The 20,207-nt window shown below is 55.6% G+C and overlaps 2 protein-coding genes across 8 annotated transcripts in view; one reads left to right on the top strand and one right to left on the bottom strand.

Annotated features, from left to right (window-relative positions):
• The first annotated feature begins 239 nt into the window (after positions 1-239).
• On the top strand, positions 240-12,465 carry HTR6 (5-hydroxytryptamine receptor 6). Its single transcript, XM_055574286.1, has 3 exons — positions 240-953; positions 11,655-11,813; positions 12,016-12,465. The coding sequence occupies exons 1-3, from the start codon at positions 240-242 to the stop codon at positions 12,463-12,465; spliced, it is 1,323 nt and encodes a 440-aa protein (XP_055430261.1).
• Positions 12,466-14,594: 2,129 nt separating this feature from the next.
• TMCO4 (transmembrane and coiled-coil domains 4) overlaps positions 14,595-20,207 on the bottom strand; it is a 103,692-nt gene continuing 98,079 nt past the window's right edge. For 6 of the 7 annotated variants that reach the window (XM_055574280.1, XM_055574285.1, XM_055574279.1 and 3 more), the window contains one exon: positions 14,595-15,792. In XM_055574280.1, the coding sequence (XP_055430255.1) occupies positions 15,391-15,792 (402 nt within the window). In that variant the 3' untranslated portion in view covers positions 14,595-15,390. Of the gene's footprint in view, positions 15,793-15,940; positions 18,974-20,207 lie in introns of those variants that run through there. The other variant, XM_055574283.1, reaches the window with a different exon arrangement.

The following is a 20,207-nucleotide window of genomic DNA, read 5'->3' as shown; positions in this document are numbered from 1 at the left end:
TCGCTCCTGCTAGAGGACCCTGCTCCTCAGGTGCCCCCTCCCAAACTTCCTACCCAGGTGTTTGCTCCAGGTGTTTCTGCATCCCACCCACGGACGCCCCCAGACCCCCTCTCCATCCCCTTAGGGGTGCTGACCCTTGACCCAGAGGGCCGCCCCCTCCTCCCCCCCCCCCATCCCCTCCTTCCCACTAGCCAGCCTCCACGCCCACCCTGCCTCGTCCTCCGGACCCTAGAGCCTCCATGGTCCCAGAGCAAGGCCCCGCCAATCACAGTACCCCGGACTGGGGCTCGGGGCCGCCGTGGGCACCCGGGGGCAGCGGCTGGGTGGCCGCCGCGCTGTGTGTGGTCATCGCGCTGACGGCCGCGGCCAACTCGCTGCTCATCGCGCTCATCTGCGCGCAGCCCGCGCTGCGCAACACGTCCAATTTCTTCCTCGTGTCGCTCTTCACGTCGGACCTGATGGTGGGGCTGGTGGTGATGCCGCCGGCCATGCTGAACGTGCTGTACGGCCGCTGGGTGCTGGCGCGGGGCCTCTGCCTGCTCTGGGCCTCCTTCGACGTGATGTGCTGCAGCGCCTCCATCCTCAACCTCTGCCTGATCAGCCTGGACCGCTACCTGCTCATCCTCTCGCCACTGCGCTACAAGCTGCGCATGACGCCCGCGCGCGCCCTGGCGCTGGTCCTCGGCGCCTGGAGTCTGGCCGCTCTCGCCTCCTTCCTGCCCCTGCTGCTAGGCTGGCACGAGCCGGGCCGCGCGCGGGCACCCGCGCCGAGTCAGTGCCGCTTGCTGGCCAGCCTGCCTTTTGTCCTCGTGGCGTCGGGCCTCACCTTCTTCCTGCCCTCGGGCGCCATCTGCTTCACCTACAGCAGGATCTTGCTGGCTGCCCGCAAGCAGGCCGTCCAGGTGGCGTCCCTCACCACCGGCACTGCCGGCCAGGCCTTGGAGACGCTGCAGGTATGGGGCGGGGCGTGCAGGGAGACCCGGGCGTGGGGGACGGATAGGAAGGAGCAGTCATTGGGTGCCCACTGGGCATCCACGGCTCAGCATACAACTGCTGGCACTTCCAGGTGGTCATTCCCAGCACCCATCTTCTTTCTGAACTCCAGACTCGATGCCCAACTTTCCACAGGACCTGCCAGGATGTGGGCAGGTTTCTCAAGGGTAACGTGCAACAGGCCATTCAGGGGGTCCCAACTCTCTCCACTGGCTCCTCGCCCGTCTTCCCCATCACAGCCAATGGTGCCATCATGGCATCATGGCCCAGAAGCTTGGGAAAAATTTCCTTCTCGTGCTCATGGGATGCATTCACAAGCCCCTCTATGCCTGTGTCATCCCCGAGGACACCTTCCTGATCTCCTGATCCAAGCCACCATTGCTTCTTACTTTGGAGCCTTTTTCTTTTCTTCCCATGCTGGGTCTTCAGTGAGGTGCTCAGGAGCACTGGGGCTTAGGTGCCCCACAGCACATGAGATCTTCTTTCCCCAACCAGAGACGGAACCTGTGTCCTCTGCATTGGAAGACGGATTCTTAACCACCGGACCACCAGGGAAGGCCCTTACCCGGGAGTCTTTGATAGTCTCCCGCTGCCTCCACCCCAGACCCACCCTGTCCATTTTCTGCACAAAGAGAAACAAAAGGCAGTCCCTTCACTCCTTGGCTCCAAGCCCTTCAGCGGCGCCCTATGGCTCTCAAGATGCAGAGGAGACCCGGGCCAGGATCTGGCCTGGGACCTGGTCCTGCCAGCCTCTCCAGCTGCACTCCCTCCCCTCCCCACTCCCGGCTTCTCTGCACCAGCCCCATTCCCAGAAGGCGACAGACTGTGTGCCCAGGTCTTTGTACTGGCTGTGCCCTCTGGAATGTTCTTCCTCTGGGGCTGTCCTTGCCTGAGTCTTTAGTTCACAGGTTACTCCTTCCCAGGGGCCCACCCTGCCCACCCTGTCTGCAGACCGCCCCGCCACCCGCCACCCTGTTATTCTCCATCTCGACCCCCAGTTTGTTGGTTGGTTTGTTCATTGTCTGTGTCCCTCACTGACGTGTAAGCTCCCATGAGGGCTGGGCTTATCTGGGTGGGTTTTGATCTCCACTGTGCCTAGTAGGTGTCCCTGATTCCTTGTGAATGGGGTGGGTGCTCTTCCCTGCAGTATCTAGAGTGGAGCGGGTTGCACAGCACCTGAGTCCTAGCACTCTACTGCCCAGGGATGGGTGTTCAGACTGCTGGGCCTGAGCCCCAGAGAATTAGACCACAGGCCCCCAGGAAGTTCCCAGCAGGGCTCTCCAGTGTCCTCTAGATGTGGCCTCAGGTGTGGGAGGTGTCTGCAGGATGGCAGGTCCCTTGGGGGGTGGGGGTTACTGGATAGACGGAGCTGAGAGGCTGACATCCTGGTTGGCAGCCCCCAAGTGGCTCATCCATGTCACCCCTGCAGGGAGGCCCATCAGCTAGGATGATGGTGTCCTGGGTGGACAGGAGGCCTTGGCTGCAGCCAGCTGTCTCCTGATCTATACTCACTGGAGAAACTTCTCCAGTCTCTGCAGGTGGCTGTGACCCTGACTTGGTTCTCGAGCTTCAGGATGGCTGCCATGGGCTATCCACACCCTCTCCCTGGGTTCTTGTAAAGGAGCATTTCGCAAACTTCAGGCTTTGGGGAACTGCCTCGTGGCATCTGCCTTGCTACCCTGCTGCCCAGCTTCACACAGTCTGTGAGTCTCTGCAGCCATATGTACTTAGCGATTTCTTGGAGTCATCTCATCTTTTTACTTCCATGAATTTATTTAGCAAGAAAACTTCTTATCTCTTTCACTAACGGAAAATCAGTATCCTTGCCAGAAATAGAAGGTGATCAGAACCATAACTTCAATGAGGCCGCAGAAGCCCCAGCAGTGTTGCTGAAGTCCAGCTTGGATGGCTGGAGATGCTTGAGCCCAAGGCCTGCTTTCTCCCTGTTAGGTGTTGGAGGGACGTTAAAGGTACAGTAGCATCAGCATGAGACTTTCTATTGACATAACCAGAGGAGCTGGGAGGGTGTGCTAAAGGCCTCTGTTCTTACTCTGTGACTCAGTTATTTTGTTGGGTGTTCATTCACCATCCAAGGTCATCTCCCTGTCTCACTCTGCCCTAATGACTAAGGAGGTATGGAGTTGGCTGGTCTTGGTGGGGTTGGAGTGGGGAGGTCTAGAGTCTTGGTTACCACAGAGCCTGTGACACATAGATTTTCTTTCCGTGACGCTAACCAGCTGGCACTTGGGTTTTTGAAAAATGATTTTATTTATTTATTTTTGGCGGTGCTGGGTCTTCGTTGCTGTGCAAGCTTTTCTCTAGTTGTGGCTCACGGGCTTAGCTGCTCCGTGGCGTGTGGGATCTTCCCGGGTCAGGGATCGAACTTGTGTCTCCTGCATTGGCAGGCGGATTCTTTACCACTGAGCTACTGGGGTAGTCCCAGGACACCCAAAGGGGCCAATAATCCCTATCCCTGTTGGACAGCTGGAGGACTAAGGGTCGATGAGGGGAGGCGACTCGCCCACGGTTGCACGTCTAGTCAGGGAGTTTCAAGCGCAGAGCCCGGGTCTGAGCCTCCTGCTGCCAGCCGGCGGTGACGTGCCCTCGAAACCCGGCTCCAGGGTCACCACCCTGGGTCCTGTGCTCTGCTGCACTGGCTGTGCCTCTCAGTCGCCTCTGCCGGGCCCTCCTGCTCTGCCACCATCCGGGGCACTCCCCGGCCTCGGTCCTTGTGCCTTCTTGCTTTTTTCCACGTTCACTTCCTTAGTGAGCTCAGCTCATCCTGTGACCGGAAGTACCACGTTCATACTGATGACTTCCAGCCTGGACCACTCACTTACCTCGTCCCCAACAGAATCTGGGATTTTTTTTCCAGGCTCCAGATGTAGTCCTTGACTTGTGTTCCTTACGTCGACTAATTGACGCAAGTGGCTCAGGCCAGGAGCCTTGGAGGCAGCCTCTTTTTCTCTTGCTGCACACCCTGTGTGCTTTCTATGTTCAAAGCCCATGTAGGCCCTGACCACTTCTCACGTGTCAATTGCTGCCCCCCCTCAATGGCTGAGCCCTTCATCTGGTGCCCAGGTTATCGCATTGATCTTCCACTGGCTTCCTGAGCCCATTCTTGCTTCCTTTCGACATACACTGCAGCCATAGCGATCCCTGGGAATTCCCTGGTGGTGCCACTGGCTAGGACTCGGCACTTTCCCTGCTGTGAGCCTGAGTTCGATCCCTGGTCAGGGAATTAAGATCCCACAAGCCGGGAGGTGTAGCCAAAAAAAAAAAAAAAAAGAAAAGTGCAGGCCCTGTCGTGTTATTCCTTGCCCCTTGTCTGGTCTCCTTTCCTCCCACCATCCCCTCACTCTTTCTGTTTCAGCCACACTGGGCTCCTTGTTGTTCCTTGAGCACCAGGCACACTCCTGCCTCAGGACCTTTGCACCTGCTGTTGCCTCTGCCTGGGGAACCTCACGTCACCACAGAGATCTGCCCCTAACTTCTGTCCCTTTCCTCTGGCCTTTGCTTGGCTGTCTTACTAACCGCTTGGTTAGTAACGAGGTCACACTTGCGCAGATCCCCTCCAGCCCTCATTTCCTAAGTTGTTCTCAGCAGCAAATGGCACAAATTGCATACTTCCCATTTATCGTTGGCTTGTTTGCTTCCTCCTACTAGAATGTAAGTTCTGTGAGGCTGAGGACCTGTCTTGACTGCTGGATTCTCAGCATCTGAAGGAGTGCCGTGAGTGTTCATTGCACAGTGATGGAAGGAACGAAATGGACACAGTGCCCCACAGAGCCCAGGATTCAACCCCAGCTCACGCTTCTCCCTTCTCTTCCACTTGTAGAAGCAGTTCTTGTGGCTGATGGATCTTGTGCTTTTCAGTACGTTCATTCACTTCCTCGGTGCCGTGCTGAGTACTTCTGCTTTTATTTATTTATTTACTGCGCTGGGTCTTGAAAGTGAAAGCCGCTCAGTCGTGTCTGACTCTTTGTGACCCCGTGGACTATACAGTCCATGGAATTCTCCAGGCCAGAATACTGGAGTGGGCAGCCTTTCCCTTCTCCAGGGGATCTTCCCAAACCAAGGATCGAACCCAGGTCTCCCGCATGGCAGGCGGATTCTGTACCAGCTGAGCTACCAGGGAAGTCCTGGGCCTTAGTTGCAGCATATGGGATCTCCAATGTTCATTGCGGCATGTGGGATACAGTTCCCTGACCAGATCCCTGGGCCCCCTACATTGCGATCACAGAGTCTTAGCCACAGGACCACCAGGGAAGTCCCTTGAGGATCTCTCTTGGGCAGGAGCTGTCCTGGGCTGTGAGTGCGGGCATGAGTGGGTCTGAGAAGGTCTTGCCCTCTTGAAATCTACATTCTAGTTGGAGAGAGAGATGGTAGTTACGAAACCCTATCATGATGAGGGTTCTGGAGCTTATAAGAAGGGCGTCTCTTCTAGCAAACGTCAAAAATCCATCACTCTCTGTGCGTATGTTTGCAAAATCAAGGAAGTCACAAAACCAAAGGCTGAGAGGCGTCTTCATGGGTCATTCAGTCTCGGGGCTTCCCAGGGGGAGCTGGCAGTAGAGAATCTGCCTACCAGTGCAGGAGGCCTAAGAGATGTGGGTTCGATCTCTGGGTTGGGACGATCCCCTGGAGGAGGGCATGGCAACCCACTCCAGTATTCTTGCCTGGAGAATCCCATGGACAGAGGAGCCCGGTGGGCTACGGTCCATAGGGTCACGAAGAGTCGGACACAACTGAGCGACTTAGCACACACATGCACTGCCTCTGAGGCAGAATGACTCTCGGCCTCTCAGGCCTGAAATATGTCTGTGCGAATATCTCCTGCTTTCTGGAACACCTTTTCTCTTGAGTAAGGACGTGTCTGACTCCACCATCCAGCAAGTGCCTAGCTTGAAGTCACTCAGCTTGCTTCCCAAACCACCCAGATCCTAAGCAAGCTTTGTGCCGGCTAGTTTCCGTACCACCTGGAGAACTGCCTGTGTTTGGGGATGAGGCTTCTGGGAGGCCGCCTTACTCTGGCCTCCTGGGTTGTGACCCTCTTTCATCACCTGAGGTGGCGCATCCGGCCTGGGGGTGGAGGCGTTTTCATTGCCTGGACCCAGCGGAACTGATGAGAAGGAACAGAACTTGGGGGAGTGTTAGGCCCCCTTCCTCCCCGTCCCGGCCCCACTGAACCACTGGCTGCTCCCTCGATCCAGTCTCTCGCTTTCCCACAGAGAGACGGGGGCTGGCTCCCAGTCCCTGAAGTCCTTGCCCTTCCGGAGTTTCGGACGTGGTTGCCGAGCTGGCTGGAGTGTCTTCCTCTGCCTCTGTCTGCCTGTTGATGCGAATGAGCTCTTAGAAAGCCACCGGTTGGCTCAGTGGTTTCAGCCCCAGGGGCTCTGGGAAAGGAGTCCTGCTTAGAGGTCAGGCAGGGGCTGTGTCTGGGGGTGCAGGAGGGGCGTGAGAGGTGGTGAGGGTGCCCATGAGATGCAACCAGGGCAAGTGTGTGCTTGCGTGTGTGTGCGTGTGTGTGAAAGGTGGGTGCCCCTGTGGTGATGGTGCTCACCCCTGGGGGTTCCAGAGGGACCGCTGTGGGCGCTCAGCCTCCTGGGGAGCAGCAGGCAGCCCGGCTGGGCGTCCCTGTGTCCTGTGCCCTTTTTTCTCTCTTGTGTCTCTGTGGCCACACGCTCTCCTCACCGCCTTCCTCTCCGCCCCATCGTCCCCCCTTTCTCCTCCCCCTCGGCTCAGTCTCAGCCCCTCTCCCGTGCACCTCGTATCCTCCTCTTCCTTCCCTCCCTCCGTTTCTCCCCCTGGTCCTCCTCCCCCAGCTCTCTTCACCCTCCAGTACCCAGCTATGCATCATTCTGTCCCAGCAATCCGTCTTCCCTTCCATCTCTGCCTCCTCCCCCTCAGAGGAGGCTGTGATCCCAGAAATATCTCAGAGGGGGAGGAGGGGGAGAGCAGGAGCAGAGCTGAGCGTGACAGGCTGGGCCGCCGCTCTGAACGAGGCAGCCTGCTGCAGCCGGGACAGGGCGGGGGGCTTGTCTGTCTGTCTGGGCCCAGGTTCAAATCCTGCCTCTCTCTCACTGCAGCGGGTTGACTCTGGGTGAGTTGCTCACCTCCCTCTCTCCCAGTTATCGTCTGAGGCTGTTTGAAGCAACAGTGAGGTGATTTATATATGCCTGGTGCACAGCAGTTGCTTGTTGCTTGACAAATGTTAGCTCTGTCCTTTCCTCTTGATGGTGAAATGCATGGTGCTGGGAAGTTCACCCCTGTGAGTCTTCCTAGGGGCAAAAATAACCATGGCTGCCACCAGCAGCCTCATCATCATTATCAGGGAGCCGAGGCGAATACAAATAACAATAAACACCAACCATGATCACTAACTTAGTAACTAACAGTACTCACACAGTACTTACTATGTACCAGGCACTGTTCAAGTAACTTTCTATTATCCTATTTAATCCTTACTACAATCCTACAAGGCGGATGTCATGAGAATTCCCATTTTACAGATGAGAAAGCTGAGGCCCAGAGAGGTAAAGTACCCTGCTTAAGGTTGCTCAGCTGGTTAGTAACAGAGTCATGATTTGAACTGGGCAGTCTGGCTCCAAGGTCTATCTTATCACCCTCACACTGTGATTAGATGGCTGGGATTCCCAGGGGGTGCAGTGGTAAAGATTCCGCTTGCCAATGCAGGAGATGCAAGAGATGTGGGTTGGAACTCTGGGTCAGGAAGATCCCCTGGAGGAGGAAATGGCAATCTGCTCCAGTATTCTTGCCTGGAAAATCCCATGGACAGAGGAGCCTGGTGGGCCACAGTCTGTGGGGTCTCAAAGAGTTGGACACAAGGTGACTGAGCACACACATGGTTAGCTGGTCATACAAATTTGAAATTACACGAGGGAATATGTAAGTCCACTTTAAAATGAAAATTCATCGGTAGCGATAAAGTAAAAGGCCCCCCTGACCTCATCAGTCACCTCCCACTCCTGTCTCTCCACGTCTTTCCAGCTGTTTTCCTCTGTGTTTGTGAATTTGTTTATGTGCCTAAAGAAATTTATGCCTTGCATCTTTTTTTAAACGAAGGTATTCATGCTGTCTCTCTTGTTTTGCAGCTTCTTGTTAGCACTTGATCATGTGTCGTGGAGATCTTTCCGTGTGATTGACTTATCCTTTTAAACATCTGTATAGTATTCTAAGGATTCCCTGGTGGCTCAGCGGGTAAAAAATCCGCCTGCAATGTGGGAGACCTGGGTTTGATCCTTGGGTTGGGAAGACCCCCTGGAGAAGGGAATGGCAACCCACTCCAGTATTCTGGCCTGGAGAATCCCATGGACTGTGTACAGTCCATGGGGTCACAAAGAGTCAGACACGACCGAGTGACTTTCACTATAGTAGTCTAAACCAGGGTTTATTTAACCACTCTCCTCTGATGGACTTGTGAGCTGTTTCGTTTTTTTCTGTCATGAATGGAGCTGCGGTATATATCCTTGTTTGTGCTGAGTGGACAGGTGGACAGGTGTTTATGGACATAGGGCCCTGCAGGGCCCTGCCAAGTTGCCCCCTCTGACGGTGGCAAATGCCACAGACGTGTGCTGATATAAGGGACGTGCAGACAACAGAGCGTGCCACGAGGGGTCGTGAGGTGGCTTTAGGGCAGAGAGAAGTGAGAAGGATGGCGTCACCCGGACCCCAGGGCGTGGGCTGGTGGAGGCCCTCGGCGTCTGTTCCACGAGGGCCTCTTGGTGAGAGTGGTGGGCTTTTGCTTGGGGCTGCCTTCCTCCAGAATGGAAGCAGCATGGTGAAGTGGGAAAGGCTCAGCGTCTGGAGCTGGAGGTGACCTTAATTCCCTGACTCAACTCTTGTCTGCTGTGTGACTCCTGGCTCTCTCAGCCTCATCTGCAAGATGAAGATTATAATACTTTCCTCCCAGAAAGACCAAATGACAGAATGAATGTCAGGTGCAGATGCATTGTAAGCACTCAGTAAGTGGGGATAACAATGCAGGGGGTCTGTGGTGCTTTGGTTTGAGCACAGTGTGACCTTGGGAAGGTCCCCTACTTTCTCCGAACCTCAATTTCTTCCCTTTTGCCTGCTTTCTTGAGTCAATTCTTTGGGGAGAAGAAGAGGCAGGAAAATGCAGGTTTCTTCCCAGGAAGACTGGAGAGGGACCCTCATATCATGATTGACCCCTTTGGGTCACCCTCCCCTGATGATGGCCCCTGTCTTATCTCCCTGAATGCCTTGGTTCCCAGTGCCCAAGAGCCATGGCTGTCTCTTGCCTCTTCACCAGGCTTCCAGGGGTGAGGGGTACCTGTGTGGCTGGGGCCTGCGGGAGATGGTGTCTCCCTCCTCCCCTTGTCTGTCCCCATTGATGGCAGCAATCCAAAGTCAGAGCAGCTCTTGGGAGATTCTTTTGGGGAATCAGGAGTCTCTCCCTCCAGGCTGACCAATGGGGCCACAGAAGCCATAGAGAGTCCACTCTGGAGAAGAGAAAATGAGAGGGGAGGGAAAAGCAGACCCTCTCTTTCTCCCTGGTTGCCGCACAGTGAGTCAGAGCCTTTGTCCTGAGGTGTGCGCTGCTTTGGAAAGCCTGAGCTGTTGGCAAGAGGACGAGGCTCCCGAGGGCGCTACAACTTCCGCAGCCTCATCCACGCACCACTGAACGGTGTCAGGGCTGCTGTGCTTGCATTACCTGCGTGTCCAGCACAGGGCACACGTGCATTATCCGCAGCAACTCATAAGCTGGGCGTTTTCTCCCATTTGACAAATGTGGAAGCGGACTCTCTCAAGATCACAAGTGAGTGAGTGGTAGAGGCATAACTTGAAGCCTGCCCACCAAGAAAGTGGGAAGAATCAAGGGCCTCTTTTAGGCTTCCCTGTGTGAGCCTTGATATTTGTCTAACCAGATTTCACCTGGACAAATACATCGAAAAGCAGGAGTTACAGGGTGCCTGTCTCCCCTCTCCTACCCACCGCTATTCCAGATCCTACAGGACAGCATGCAGTTGGGGTTTCAGCACCTTGGACAGGAACCAAGCCTGGGTACCCTGAAGAGACCAGTGAGAACAAGGCTGGGAGGGGGAGTTCCTGCACATTGGGGTGTGTGTGGGTGGCTTTAATGCTCCCTGGGGCTCACACTCTTGGCTTTGCCTTCACCCCTTTCCATCTGTGAAGGTTGCCTGGGAACCTGGCTCCTTCCTTCCTGCCTCCTCCTGATTCTTTCATCCTCCAGTACCCAACCTGTTTCTGGTTGCCTCAAGAGCTAAGCTGGGCTCTTGCACAGTTTAGGAAGTGCTGGAGGGAATCTCTGGCCTTTAAAGCCCAGGTGTATTCCCAGGCAGCACACATACCCTTTCCTGGTCCAGTGAATTATGCTCACCCCAGTATTTACGTAAGCTGTCAAATAAGTGGCTTTCACTTTGTGTAAAGCGGATATATGAAAATCCAAGTTGATTACAACACATGGTTTAGAGGAGGGCTTCACGTTGCAGCTTTTGTGGATCCCTAGGGGTTTCAGGCATGGACTTTGCAGTGGTCTCTGAACCCTCTGGCTATGTGGGAAATTTTTTCTTCTGTGTGTGTGTGTGTTCGTAAACATTTACAAGCTGTTTTCTGGGGAGTAAGTTGTGTAGATGTCATCAATTTCAGTGGGCTCATAAAGTTGAAAAAGTTAAGAGAACTGCTGGGCTAATGCGTCATCTGGTACAGAGAGCCTTTTATGTTTTGGGACTCCTGGTCTCCAGTTTATAAAAGTCACATTCGAGCCCCTCATGCCTTGTCTCCCGTGGAGCCCCTCCTTTTTCCTCTTCTCCCAGCTCCTGCTCATGAAGTCCATGTGTGGGAATGAAGATGTCTGTAAGTCCACAGTGAAATCCAAGTTTAAAATACCAAGGTCACTCCCGTCCCTAGTGATTTATAAGATATTTAATTGCACACATTTGTTTGGGGCACATGTTTTCAAAATAAACTTTATTTTGTGGGTCATGAAAACAGTAGTGCAAAACCGTCCAAAACATGAAGAGAGTCAGTTCACAGGCAGCGAGGCTGCCCGGCCTCAGGCAGCAGCTGTCCTCTTTCGTCAAGCACTGCTCCATCGCAGCGAATCCCTGAAGCGCCCAAGTGCAGCGCAGGGCAACACTGCCCCAGACACAAAGCCAGCAGTTCAGGAGGCCACACTCCCTGCAAAGCTCAGCACTCGACACTGTCCACCAGGCACGAACATGAGCCCCTAGGACATCTCCCCGCCCTTCCTAGAGCTCCTTGTGCACTGCTAGTCAGGGTCGGGGCTTGGTGCAGGACCAGGACAGAGGCTCAGTCTATTTCTGGGATCAAGGCTCAGTCTGGGGCTAAAGTTGGGCTCAGTCTGGTCCAGGGAGGAGGCTCACTTTGAGACGGTGGTTATGTAGGGCTCAATGTATGGTAGGTATCAGTGGTCAGGGACATGAGCAGAGCTTAGTTTACTGCTGAAGGGCTCACTCTGAAGCCAAGGTCAAGGTTCAGCCTGGAGTCAGGGTCAGGGCTGAGTCTAGGACTACAACTGGAGCCCATTCAAGGGTCAAGGCTCAGTGTATTAAGGGCTCGGTCTAGAATTGGGATTAAGGCTCAGTCTGGGGCCAGGGATAGGTTCAGACCAAGTCATGCGGCCTTCCTCTCTGCAGGTGCCCAGGACCCCACGCCCAGGGGTGGAGTCAGCTGACAGCAGGCGTCTAGCCACCAAGCATAGCAGGAAGGCCTTGAAGGCCAGCCTGACCCTGGGCATCCTGCTGGGCATGTTCTTTGTGACCTGGCTGCCTTTCTTTGTGGCCAACATAGTCCAGGTAATGCCACCGCTGGAGGTGGGTGAGTCCCCGCCTTGATGGGGAGGCCCCGAATCCCACCACCCCCAACCCCGCACCCCCAGAGCTGGGGAGGGAGGGGGGCGGGCAGCCGCTCAGAGCGCACGTGTTTGCGGGTCTGTCCCACCCACGCTGGGTGGGGTGCCCTGCGTCCCGGCTCCAGGATGTCCCCCACCCCCTCCAGGCCGTGTGTGACTGCATCTCCCTGGGGCTCTTTGACGCCCTCACGTGGCTGGGCTACTGCAACAGCGCCATGAACCCCATCATCTACCCACTCTTCATGCGGGACTTCAAGCGGGCGCTGGGCAGGCTCCTGCCGTGTGCCCGCGGCCCCCGGGAGCAGCAGCCGGGCCTCGCCTCACCCTCCGTGCGGACCTCTCACAGCGGCGCGCGGCCCGGCCTGAGCCTGCAGCACGTGCTGCCCCTGCCCCTGCCGCCGGACTCGGACTCGGACTCGGGCTCGGGCTCCGGGGGCTTCTCTGGCCCGCGGCTCACGGCGCAGCTGCTGCTGCCTGGCGAGGCCTCCTGGGATCCCGCACCGCCTGCCAGGGCCGCTACAACAGCCAACTTCTTCCGCGTCGATCGCATGGAGCCTGGGCTGCGGCCGCGGCCGCCTGGGACCCCCACGGACTGATGCAGGCTTGGAGAGCTGGACTGGATGGGGCCAGGTCCCCCGAGGCCTTGGACAAGCTCTTGGCTAAAACCAGGAGGCTACAGGTCCTCCGGGGAGCCATTCTGAGCTCCAGTGGATGCACTGAGTCAGCACCCCCTGCCCACCACGGGCCTCCAACCTGGAGGCCTGGTTGCTGGCTTTAGGACAGTTTTCTCCAGGATGCCTCACCGCTGAGTGTGACTGGTGGGTGTGTGTAGAGCAGGGTTGGAGGGCTCCCGGGAGTGGGGTAAGGCCCTCTTGGCCCAGCTTAGGATGCAGGCAACCATCTCCCTTGCACATCCCATCAGCCTGCGTGGGAGCCATGCCTCTGTCTGCAGAGGTGGCTCAGTGCTGGGCCAGATCCCTTGTTCTGCGGGCCATGACCGTTAGCATCAGCTCCCGGGAGTCTGTTCGAAGTGCACGTCCCTGCCCCACCTAGACCTGCTGGTCGCCAGGTGAATCGTTGCACATTATGGTTTCAGATGTGCTGGCTCAGGGGATCTTTAACCTGAACATGTCTGGCTAGACAGTTTTCAGACCAGCTAGGCTCTCAGGATATACGTGCTGCATAGTAAATATCTGAGCCTGGGAGTCAGGCAGGCAAAGTTTGAACCTCCGCTTCACTGCTTTCCAGCCCTTGGAAAGTTACTTAACCTCTCTGAGCCTGGTATTCCACATGCAAATGGGGAAATGATGCCTGCCTCCTAGGGCGTTACAGGCACAGAACGCCCAGCACTCGGCAGGTGGTTAGTGGGTGGTCCCTGCTGCATTTATAACTCCTGGCCCTCCAATCCCCTGGCTCCTGGCAGAGGGCCAGGAAAGGCCACTGTTCCCACTTTTTCACCCCCGCTTTCCTCCTCCTCCTCAGCCCTGGCCCGCAGCCCGCGATCTGACTCTGTCTCCCGAACTCCTGGCTAGGCTACTGTCCTGCTCCTCCTGGTGGCACATGGGTAGCTGCTGGGTTCTTGCTCAAGATCAAGGATGGGTGTTCCCTACCGTGGGCTTCCTTGGGCCTAGAAGGGAACCATCTGATGAGGACAGAGCCAGTCCCTCTCCCGCTGCCTTCTGGCCTTCCCTGGGGTCAGTGAGGGAAGCGGGCGTGGGCACTGGGTCAGCAGAGTTGTAGAGAAGCCATCCCTGGTAATGGGCAGGTGCCCTGGGGGAGGTGGTGGACTCCGGCACAGGACTTGTTTTTGTTTTTCTGATGGGGAACTCTTGGTTCCCAAAGTTTATCTGCTTTAGGTTCCCTTTCAGTCTGAGGTTTTTCTTCCTCCATTGCCTGCCTCCCTCCCATCTTCCCACCAAGTTCTACCAACCCCTATCCCAGGGGCGTCCACCAGCGGCCTGGCGCTCTCCGTGGTACTGAGCAGACTCCATTCTGGCCATGCCACTGACTCTACAGGGGTCACGGTGCTTGTCGGGCTCCCCCTCTACCCCAGGCTTGCCCCAGTGGACTCTCAATAAGCCCTGGCTGAGTGACTGTGGTGTGGACTGAATCTGCTTGAAGGGCCACTTGGGCTGGAGAAGCCGCTGGTGAAGCGGGAAGAGACTCTGGGTGCCGGTGTCCTGTGTTCTGGTCCAGAGTCTGCCCAAGCCTGCTCTGGGACCTCAGCAACGTCCTTTTCTCTCTTGGGGCTCAGTCTTCCATGGGTGACATGAGCGGTTTGGACCAACAGCAGCAGGGGCTCTGTGAATATCTGCTGAAGGAACAAATACACATTCTCCCCGAGGACCAATTTAGCTCTAATACTCTAATTCCCCCGATTCTCTCCAATCCCAGCTGCCTCCTCCCAGGTTTGTCAAAATTTTCTCTGCCTGGGCTTCAGTTTCCCTGAATGCACAGTGCGGGAGAGGGATCATCTCTGGGTCTGTCACTCAGAGCCAGTGGGAGGACCGAGGAGGAAGGTTTCAGGGATGCAGCTACAGGGACTAAGAACTTGGGCTCTGGAGGTTAACTGACTGGGTTTTGAGACTGATCACCTGCGTGATCTCGGGCAGGTTCCCGAAACGCTCTGGGCCTGACAGTGACAATGAAGACAATAGTACCTACCTCACCGGGTTGTTGTGAGGGTCAACCGAGACAATCGCACAAAGCGCTCTGCACACGATAATACTTAATAAACGGTAGCGAGCATTATTATCTATGACTATGATCATCACACCTCTGTTCCTGCCATAGGAAATTCTGCCCCCACACACTTCATTCTTGTCCCAGGCCCAGCTCCTGTCCACACTGCCTGCTGATCCAGCGTCCACACTGCCTGCTGATCCAGCGTCCACACTGCCTGCTGATCCAGCGTCTGTGCACCCTGCTCTGTAACAATTATCTTCAGGGCCCCCCTGTGGCTAACTTTGGGGGGAGGGCCTTCACGTCACATGTTTCTGATGGCCGCCCCTGTGGTTGTGCAGGGCTCAGCCCGGATGGCTGCATGCGGCAAATCTCATCGGATCTCCCAAGGGCAGAGAGGGTAAGCTGTCTGCTCCCCACTGGACCTGCTCTGCAGGTGTTCCCATGGTGCCTGTGGGCTGGAGCACAGCCCTGGACAGTGGTTGGAGGGGCAGGCGGACACCAGGCTCTTGAGGCTGGAGAGCTTGGCAGCGTGGCTCCAGAGAGCTCTGGACGGGCAATCAGACCCCCAGTGCTGACCCAAAGCACAGAAGGTGCCCGGCCGGTTCAGCCCCACGGATCTGTACTGTGCTGGCTTGACTCTGCGGAGCTCTGGCTTCCATTCCTCGGGGAGGGGACAGTGTCTCCTTACAAGCCCCCGTCCTTCCAGTACCAACGTCTTCAATTTAGCAAAGGCAGTGGTAGAGATTCTCCATCTCCAGAGCTGGTGGCGGGGGAGCCGGTGAAGCAGAGTAAGAGGGTGCTCCGTGTAGCAGTCTGGGAAGGTGACTCTCCTCGGGTCAGTCCAGCCCTGGGCAGGGCCCCTGTGTCTCATGGGCACAGGCAGGGCAGCCCAGTGGGTTGGCGCCCAGGCCATGGCTGCAGAGAGGGGGGCTCTCAGCAGGCCTGGTAGCAGCAGGAAGGGAGGCCCCTTCAGACTGGTCCAGTCCTGCTGGCACCTGGGCTTGGCGGAGGTCAGGGGGTATGGCTGCTTTGGGGATGTCTCCAGGTGTCTCCGGATGCTCATCCTGGTTGGTGGTCTGATCTAATGAAGAGGTGGCTGTTGCCTGGCGGGACTCCTCTTGGGGCAGGCTGCCTGGGGCCAGCAAGAGTCCCTTCTCGTCCCAGCTGGGCTTGGTGCGGATGCCCACAGCCTTCAGGATGACGTCCATCTGCCTGGCGTAGTCCAAGTGGCCACTGACCTGCAGGAGGGTGGAAAGTGAGCACCGCAGAGCCCAGTCCTCCCAGGACCCCTGCGCCTCTCCCTGTGTCGTCAACGAATACCATCACTCCAACCCTCAATGATTCTCCAATCCAGAGTGAGTGGGAAGCCTCTGGGTTCAAGGCTGCTCTAGAATTTATTAAATAAAGACAAAGGAAGCTTGAGAAGACTCTAGAGAGTCCCTTGGACAGCAGGGAGATCAAACCAGTCCATCCTAAAGGAAACCAACACTGAATATTCACTGGAAGGACTGATGCTGAAGCTCCAATACTTTGGCCACCTGATGTGAAGAACTGACTTGTTGGAAAAGACCCTGATGCTGGAAAAGATTGAAGGCAGGAGGGGACGACAGAGGATGAGATGGTTGGATGGGATCACTGATTCAATGGACATGAGTTTGAGCAGGCTCCAGGAGTTGGTGATGGACAGGGAGGCCTGGCGTGCTGCGGTCCACAAAGAGAAATGACCGTGCGACTGAACAACAAAAGGAAGCTTCTCTACAGAGTCTGGGTCCTGTGGGGCAGGAAAGATCCTCCTGATAGAAGTCTGGAGGGGCAGTTCCCGTTCTCTGTCTGCAGCTTCAGGTTACAGTGGAAGGGCTCTGTGGCTCACCAGCTGAGGGAGCATGGGCAAGCCCTGTATCCCCCTGACCTCTACTTGCCTCAGCTGTAAAACGGGGGCAGTAAGAGTGAGTAGCTCAGAGGGTTGCTCTGAAGGTTCCCCCAGGAATAGTTCTGAAATTGAAAACAGAGCTATGGCTAGAACGACTGCAAGGTACTTTCCACAGTCCACTCTCCTCCTTCCCCTTAGTCATAAGAACCAGCGCTCGCTGGACATACTCTCCAGCCTCCCTGGCTGGTGAGTGTACTATGGGGATGCGCTCGGGCCTATGAGATGAAGTACAGCGTTATTCGGTGCTCCTTGGAAGTCTCTTTAAAAGGAGGAATGCTTCTGCTTTCTCCCTATTTCCTCTTTCCTGCTGGCTGGAATGCAGACGGGATGGCCAGGGCTTCAGCAGCCATCGTGAGCCATGTAAGGATGGCGGAGTGGCAAGACAGAGACTTTTGGCCCCTGAAGGCTGTGGAGCCTCTGCACCAGCCCTGAAATGCCTCTTCTGGCCTTTTCCCACATGGCAGCATCGCCTCTTGTGTGTTTAAGCCACTTCATCTGGGCCTCTGTTATGGACAGAATCTTCACTAACACGAGGGCCAAGAAGCGCCTGCTCCCTTCCTGAGAGAAAAGAGACTTCTCTATTTTTGTGTTGGGATATATGTCAGCGAGTGAAAAATAGGGGTGTAACTGGAGTGCTGACGCCTAACGGTGATAATGGACAATGCCTGATACACAGCGGGTGCTTAATACGTTGGAGGAAACACATTTATTGGCTATACTCCTTTGACAGGTATTGGGTGCTAATTGCAGATGAAGCAATTAAGGCAGAGAGGTAAAGGGACCCGCCCAGGGTCACGCAGATGTCAGAGCTGGGCTCTGAATCCAGACCTCCTCTCTTCGTGGAAAGTCAAGTGTGTGGTGGGGAAGGCCTTAAAAATCATACTCGTTTTACAGATGAGAAAAGAGAAGCCCAGAGAAGGGCGGTGATTTGCCTGACGACACGCAGCCTGTGAAGGGCGCAGCCGTGTGCGGCGTTTCAGAGGCTGACTGTGGAAGCTGCTTTGCGCAAATCTCCTCCCTGAGACGGAGCCTCACGCTCTCCCCAGCCAGCTTAGGGGGCCTGCTTTAGTGCCAAAGGCAGACACAAGACTGGACAGTCCCTCAAGGCTGGAGAGGAAGGTTTTTGTTTAAAAAGAAGACAGGGAACAGAGGGGAGGCTTGCTGGGACCCGAGAAGGTGGTACAAAGGCCCAGCCGGCAGCACCGGCGCTCCCATTCGGGCCACAAACCACACTGGGCTAGTCCGGCGACTGCGCAAGAACTCAAAAGACAGCTCCCCGCACAGCTCTGTTATTTTCTCATAATAACCAGAACCTGCTTACTTCTTGCTGTTTTCTGTACAACTGCTTTCAAAGACCGTTCAGTGAAACATGCATACACACAGAAGAGGCTTTTCAGACCCCTGGGTTCAGGGTGGAGGTCAAGGTAGCGAGGCATCCTTTCCTAGAGGGTGGACATCAGTGGCTGCGTGGTGCTAGAAAGCACCGAAGTTTGAATCAGAGAAATCGGGGTTCTAGACTTGGCTCTCTTACTAGTAACGAGGTGAGTCTACAATGTCCTGAACACCAGCTCCTCCATCTGTAACAATGAGGGTCACAATACTGCATACCTTGAATATCTGCTAAAAGAGTTCAACAGCCTGGGACTTTGCAGGAACTATTCTGCTCCATCTCACGGGAGTGGTGGGAAGAAATAATACAAACCACAAGGCACCGCTCCTGGTGCATAGTAGGTATGCCGTGCATATGAGTTCCTTTACTTTCGTTTTCTTGGAAGGAGAGATAGAAGGTAGGGAGTTAGCTGGGCTGATCCATTTGGGAACCCAAAATGGCTGCTGAAGCTCAAGCCATCACATGTGAATTCCAGCCAGCAGAAACCTAGACCCAGAGAGATAAACAAGGATGGCCTCCTTATACCCTTTCAATGTTGGCAAAGGGCTGGTACTAGGGCTGGGTGCAGGCAGGCAGGACAGGAAGGAAGGGAGGTATTTGTGGCCACAGCCGATGCCAGATAGAAACTGCACTGGGCAACTGCCCCAGAATGCACAGCTCTGGCCTTTCTTGGCCACAGGTTGGTCCAGGCCTCAGCCAACCCTGGCCCCTGAGCTGCTATTCTGCAAAGACAGAGAGGGAGAAAGAACTGGCTGGCAAAGTTCTAATTTTACAGGGAGCTGGGGGAACAGGAGAGCAGGAGTGAGGTGGGTGGGAAAAGAATCTCTTCTGTGCAGAGGAGCATTCTGCTGTGGCTGACGCTGGATAAAGTTTCCAGGACTTCTGGTAGTCCAGAGGCCGAGACTCCGCACTCCCAATGCAGGGGGCCCGGGGTTCAATCCCTGGTCAGAGAAATAGATCCTACACGCCGCAACTGAAACATCCAGCATCCTGCAGCCGAGATGGAAGACGCTGAGTGTGCAACTAAGGCCCGGAGCAGCAAAAGAAAAGGTTGCAGGCCAGGACCGTCTCCCCGGCCGCCTCGACGGAGGGCTTCCTCCTGCGGGGAGACACGCTCAATGTCCCTGGGGTCGCAAAGCCTCCCTGGCGTTCCCATGCTGGTTAGGGACCCTCTCGGGGGCTCCCCCATGACAACACTCACAACATGCCCCATTCTCACCTGCTAGCTTCGGTCTCTGTCCTGCTAGACTGTGTGGGGGACGGCAGGACCCAACCCCCACACCCAGCCCTGAACCTTGCAGATGCTCAGGCTTATCAACGCAGGGTGAGGGGGCCTCAGGGCTTCCTGCCGTGAAAGACACCTCGACTTCCCAAACCAAAGCTGCTGCCATCTGCCCAACCGTTTCCAAGGCTATTGGACCCCTTGGGGGCGCCTTTACCTCTCAGGCCTCAGTTTCCTCTTCTGTAAAATGGGGCTAATAAAGATACGTACACCACGTGGGCTGGTTGTGAGGCTTCAGTGAGATAATACACATCACAGGCTTAATGGCTGAGGGCCGGATGTCACTGACAAGAAGCCACAGAAATGTGTGGACACAGGCAGCGTGAACGCAGCGGTGAAGAGTCCCAGCTCAGGGAGGTTCCGGGTCCACCCGGCTCTGCCACCCACATGCACTGTGCCCTGCTGCAGCCCCAGTTTCTATGCCCGCCTGGCCCAGCTCAGCCGCTCAGTCATGGCCGATTCTGTGACCTCATGGACTGCAGCACGCCAGGCCTCCCTGTCCATCACCAACTCCTGGAGCTGGCTCAAACTCACGTCCATCGAGTCAGTGATGCCATCCAACCATCTCATCCTCTGTCAACCCCTTCTCCTCCTGCCTTCAATTTTTCCCAGCATCAGGGTCTTTTCCAAGGAGTCAGTTCTTCACATCAGGTGGCCAAAGTACTGGAGTTTCAGCTTCAGCATCAGTCCTTCCAATGAATATTCAGGACTGATTTCCTTTAGGATGGACTGGTCGGATCTCCTTGCGGTCCAAGGGACTCTCAAGAGTCTTCTTTAGCACTACAGTTCAAAACCATCAATTTTTTGGCACTTAGCTTTCTTTATGGTCTAACTCTCGCATCCATACATGACTACTGGAAAAACCATAGTTTTGACTAGATGGACCTTTGTCGGCAAAGTAATGTCTCTGTTTTTTAATATGCTATCTAGGTTGGTCATAGCTTTTCTTCCAAGGAGCAAGCCTCTTTTAATTTCATGGCTGCAGTCACCACCTGCAGTGATTTTGGAGCCCCCCCCGAATAAAGTCGATCACTGTTTCTCTTGTTTCCCC

This window comes from Bubalus kerabau, chromosome 3 (assembly GCF_029407905.1).
Source record: "Bubalus kerabau isolate K-KA32 ecotype Philippines breed swamp buffalo chromosome 3, PCC_UOA_SB_1v2, whole genome shotgun sequence".
Taxonomy (NCBI): Eukaryota; Metazoa; Chordata; class Mammalia; order Artiodactyla; family Bovidae; genus Bubalus; species Bubalus kerabau.
This window is presented reverse-complemented; position numbering and strand designations above follow the sequence as displayed.

Bases quoted from the DNA above. Each gene is read 5' to 3' on its own strand.
- HTR6 (XM_055574286.1), top strand. From the start codon at position 240: ATGGTCCCAGAGCAAGGCCCCGCCAATCACAGTACCCCGGACTGGGGC. The intron at 954-11,654 runs GTATGGGGCGGG...TCCTCTCTGCAG, and splicing joins AGGCCTTGGAGACGCTGCAG to GTGCCCAGGACCCCACGCCC. The intron at 11,814-12,015 runs GTAATGCCACCG...CACCCCCTCCAG, and splicing joins TTGTGGCCAACATAGTCCAG to GCCGTGTGTGACTGCATCTC.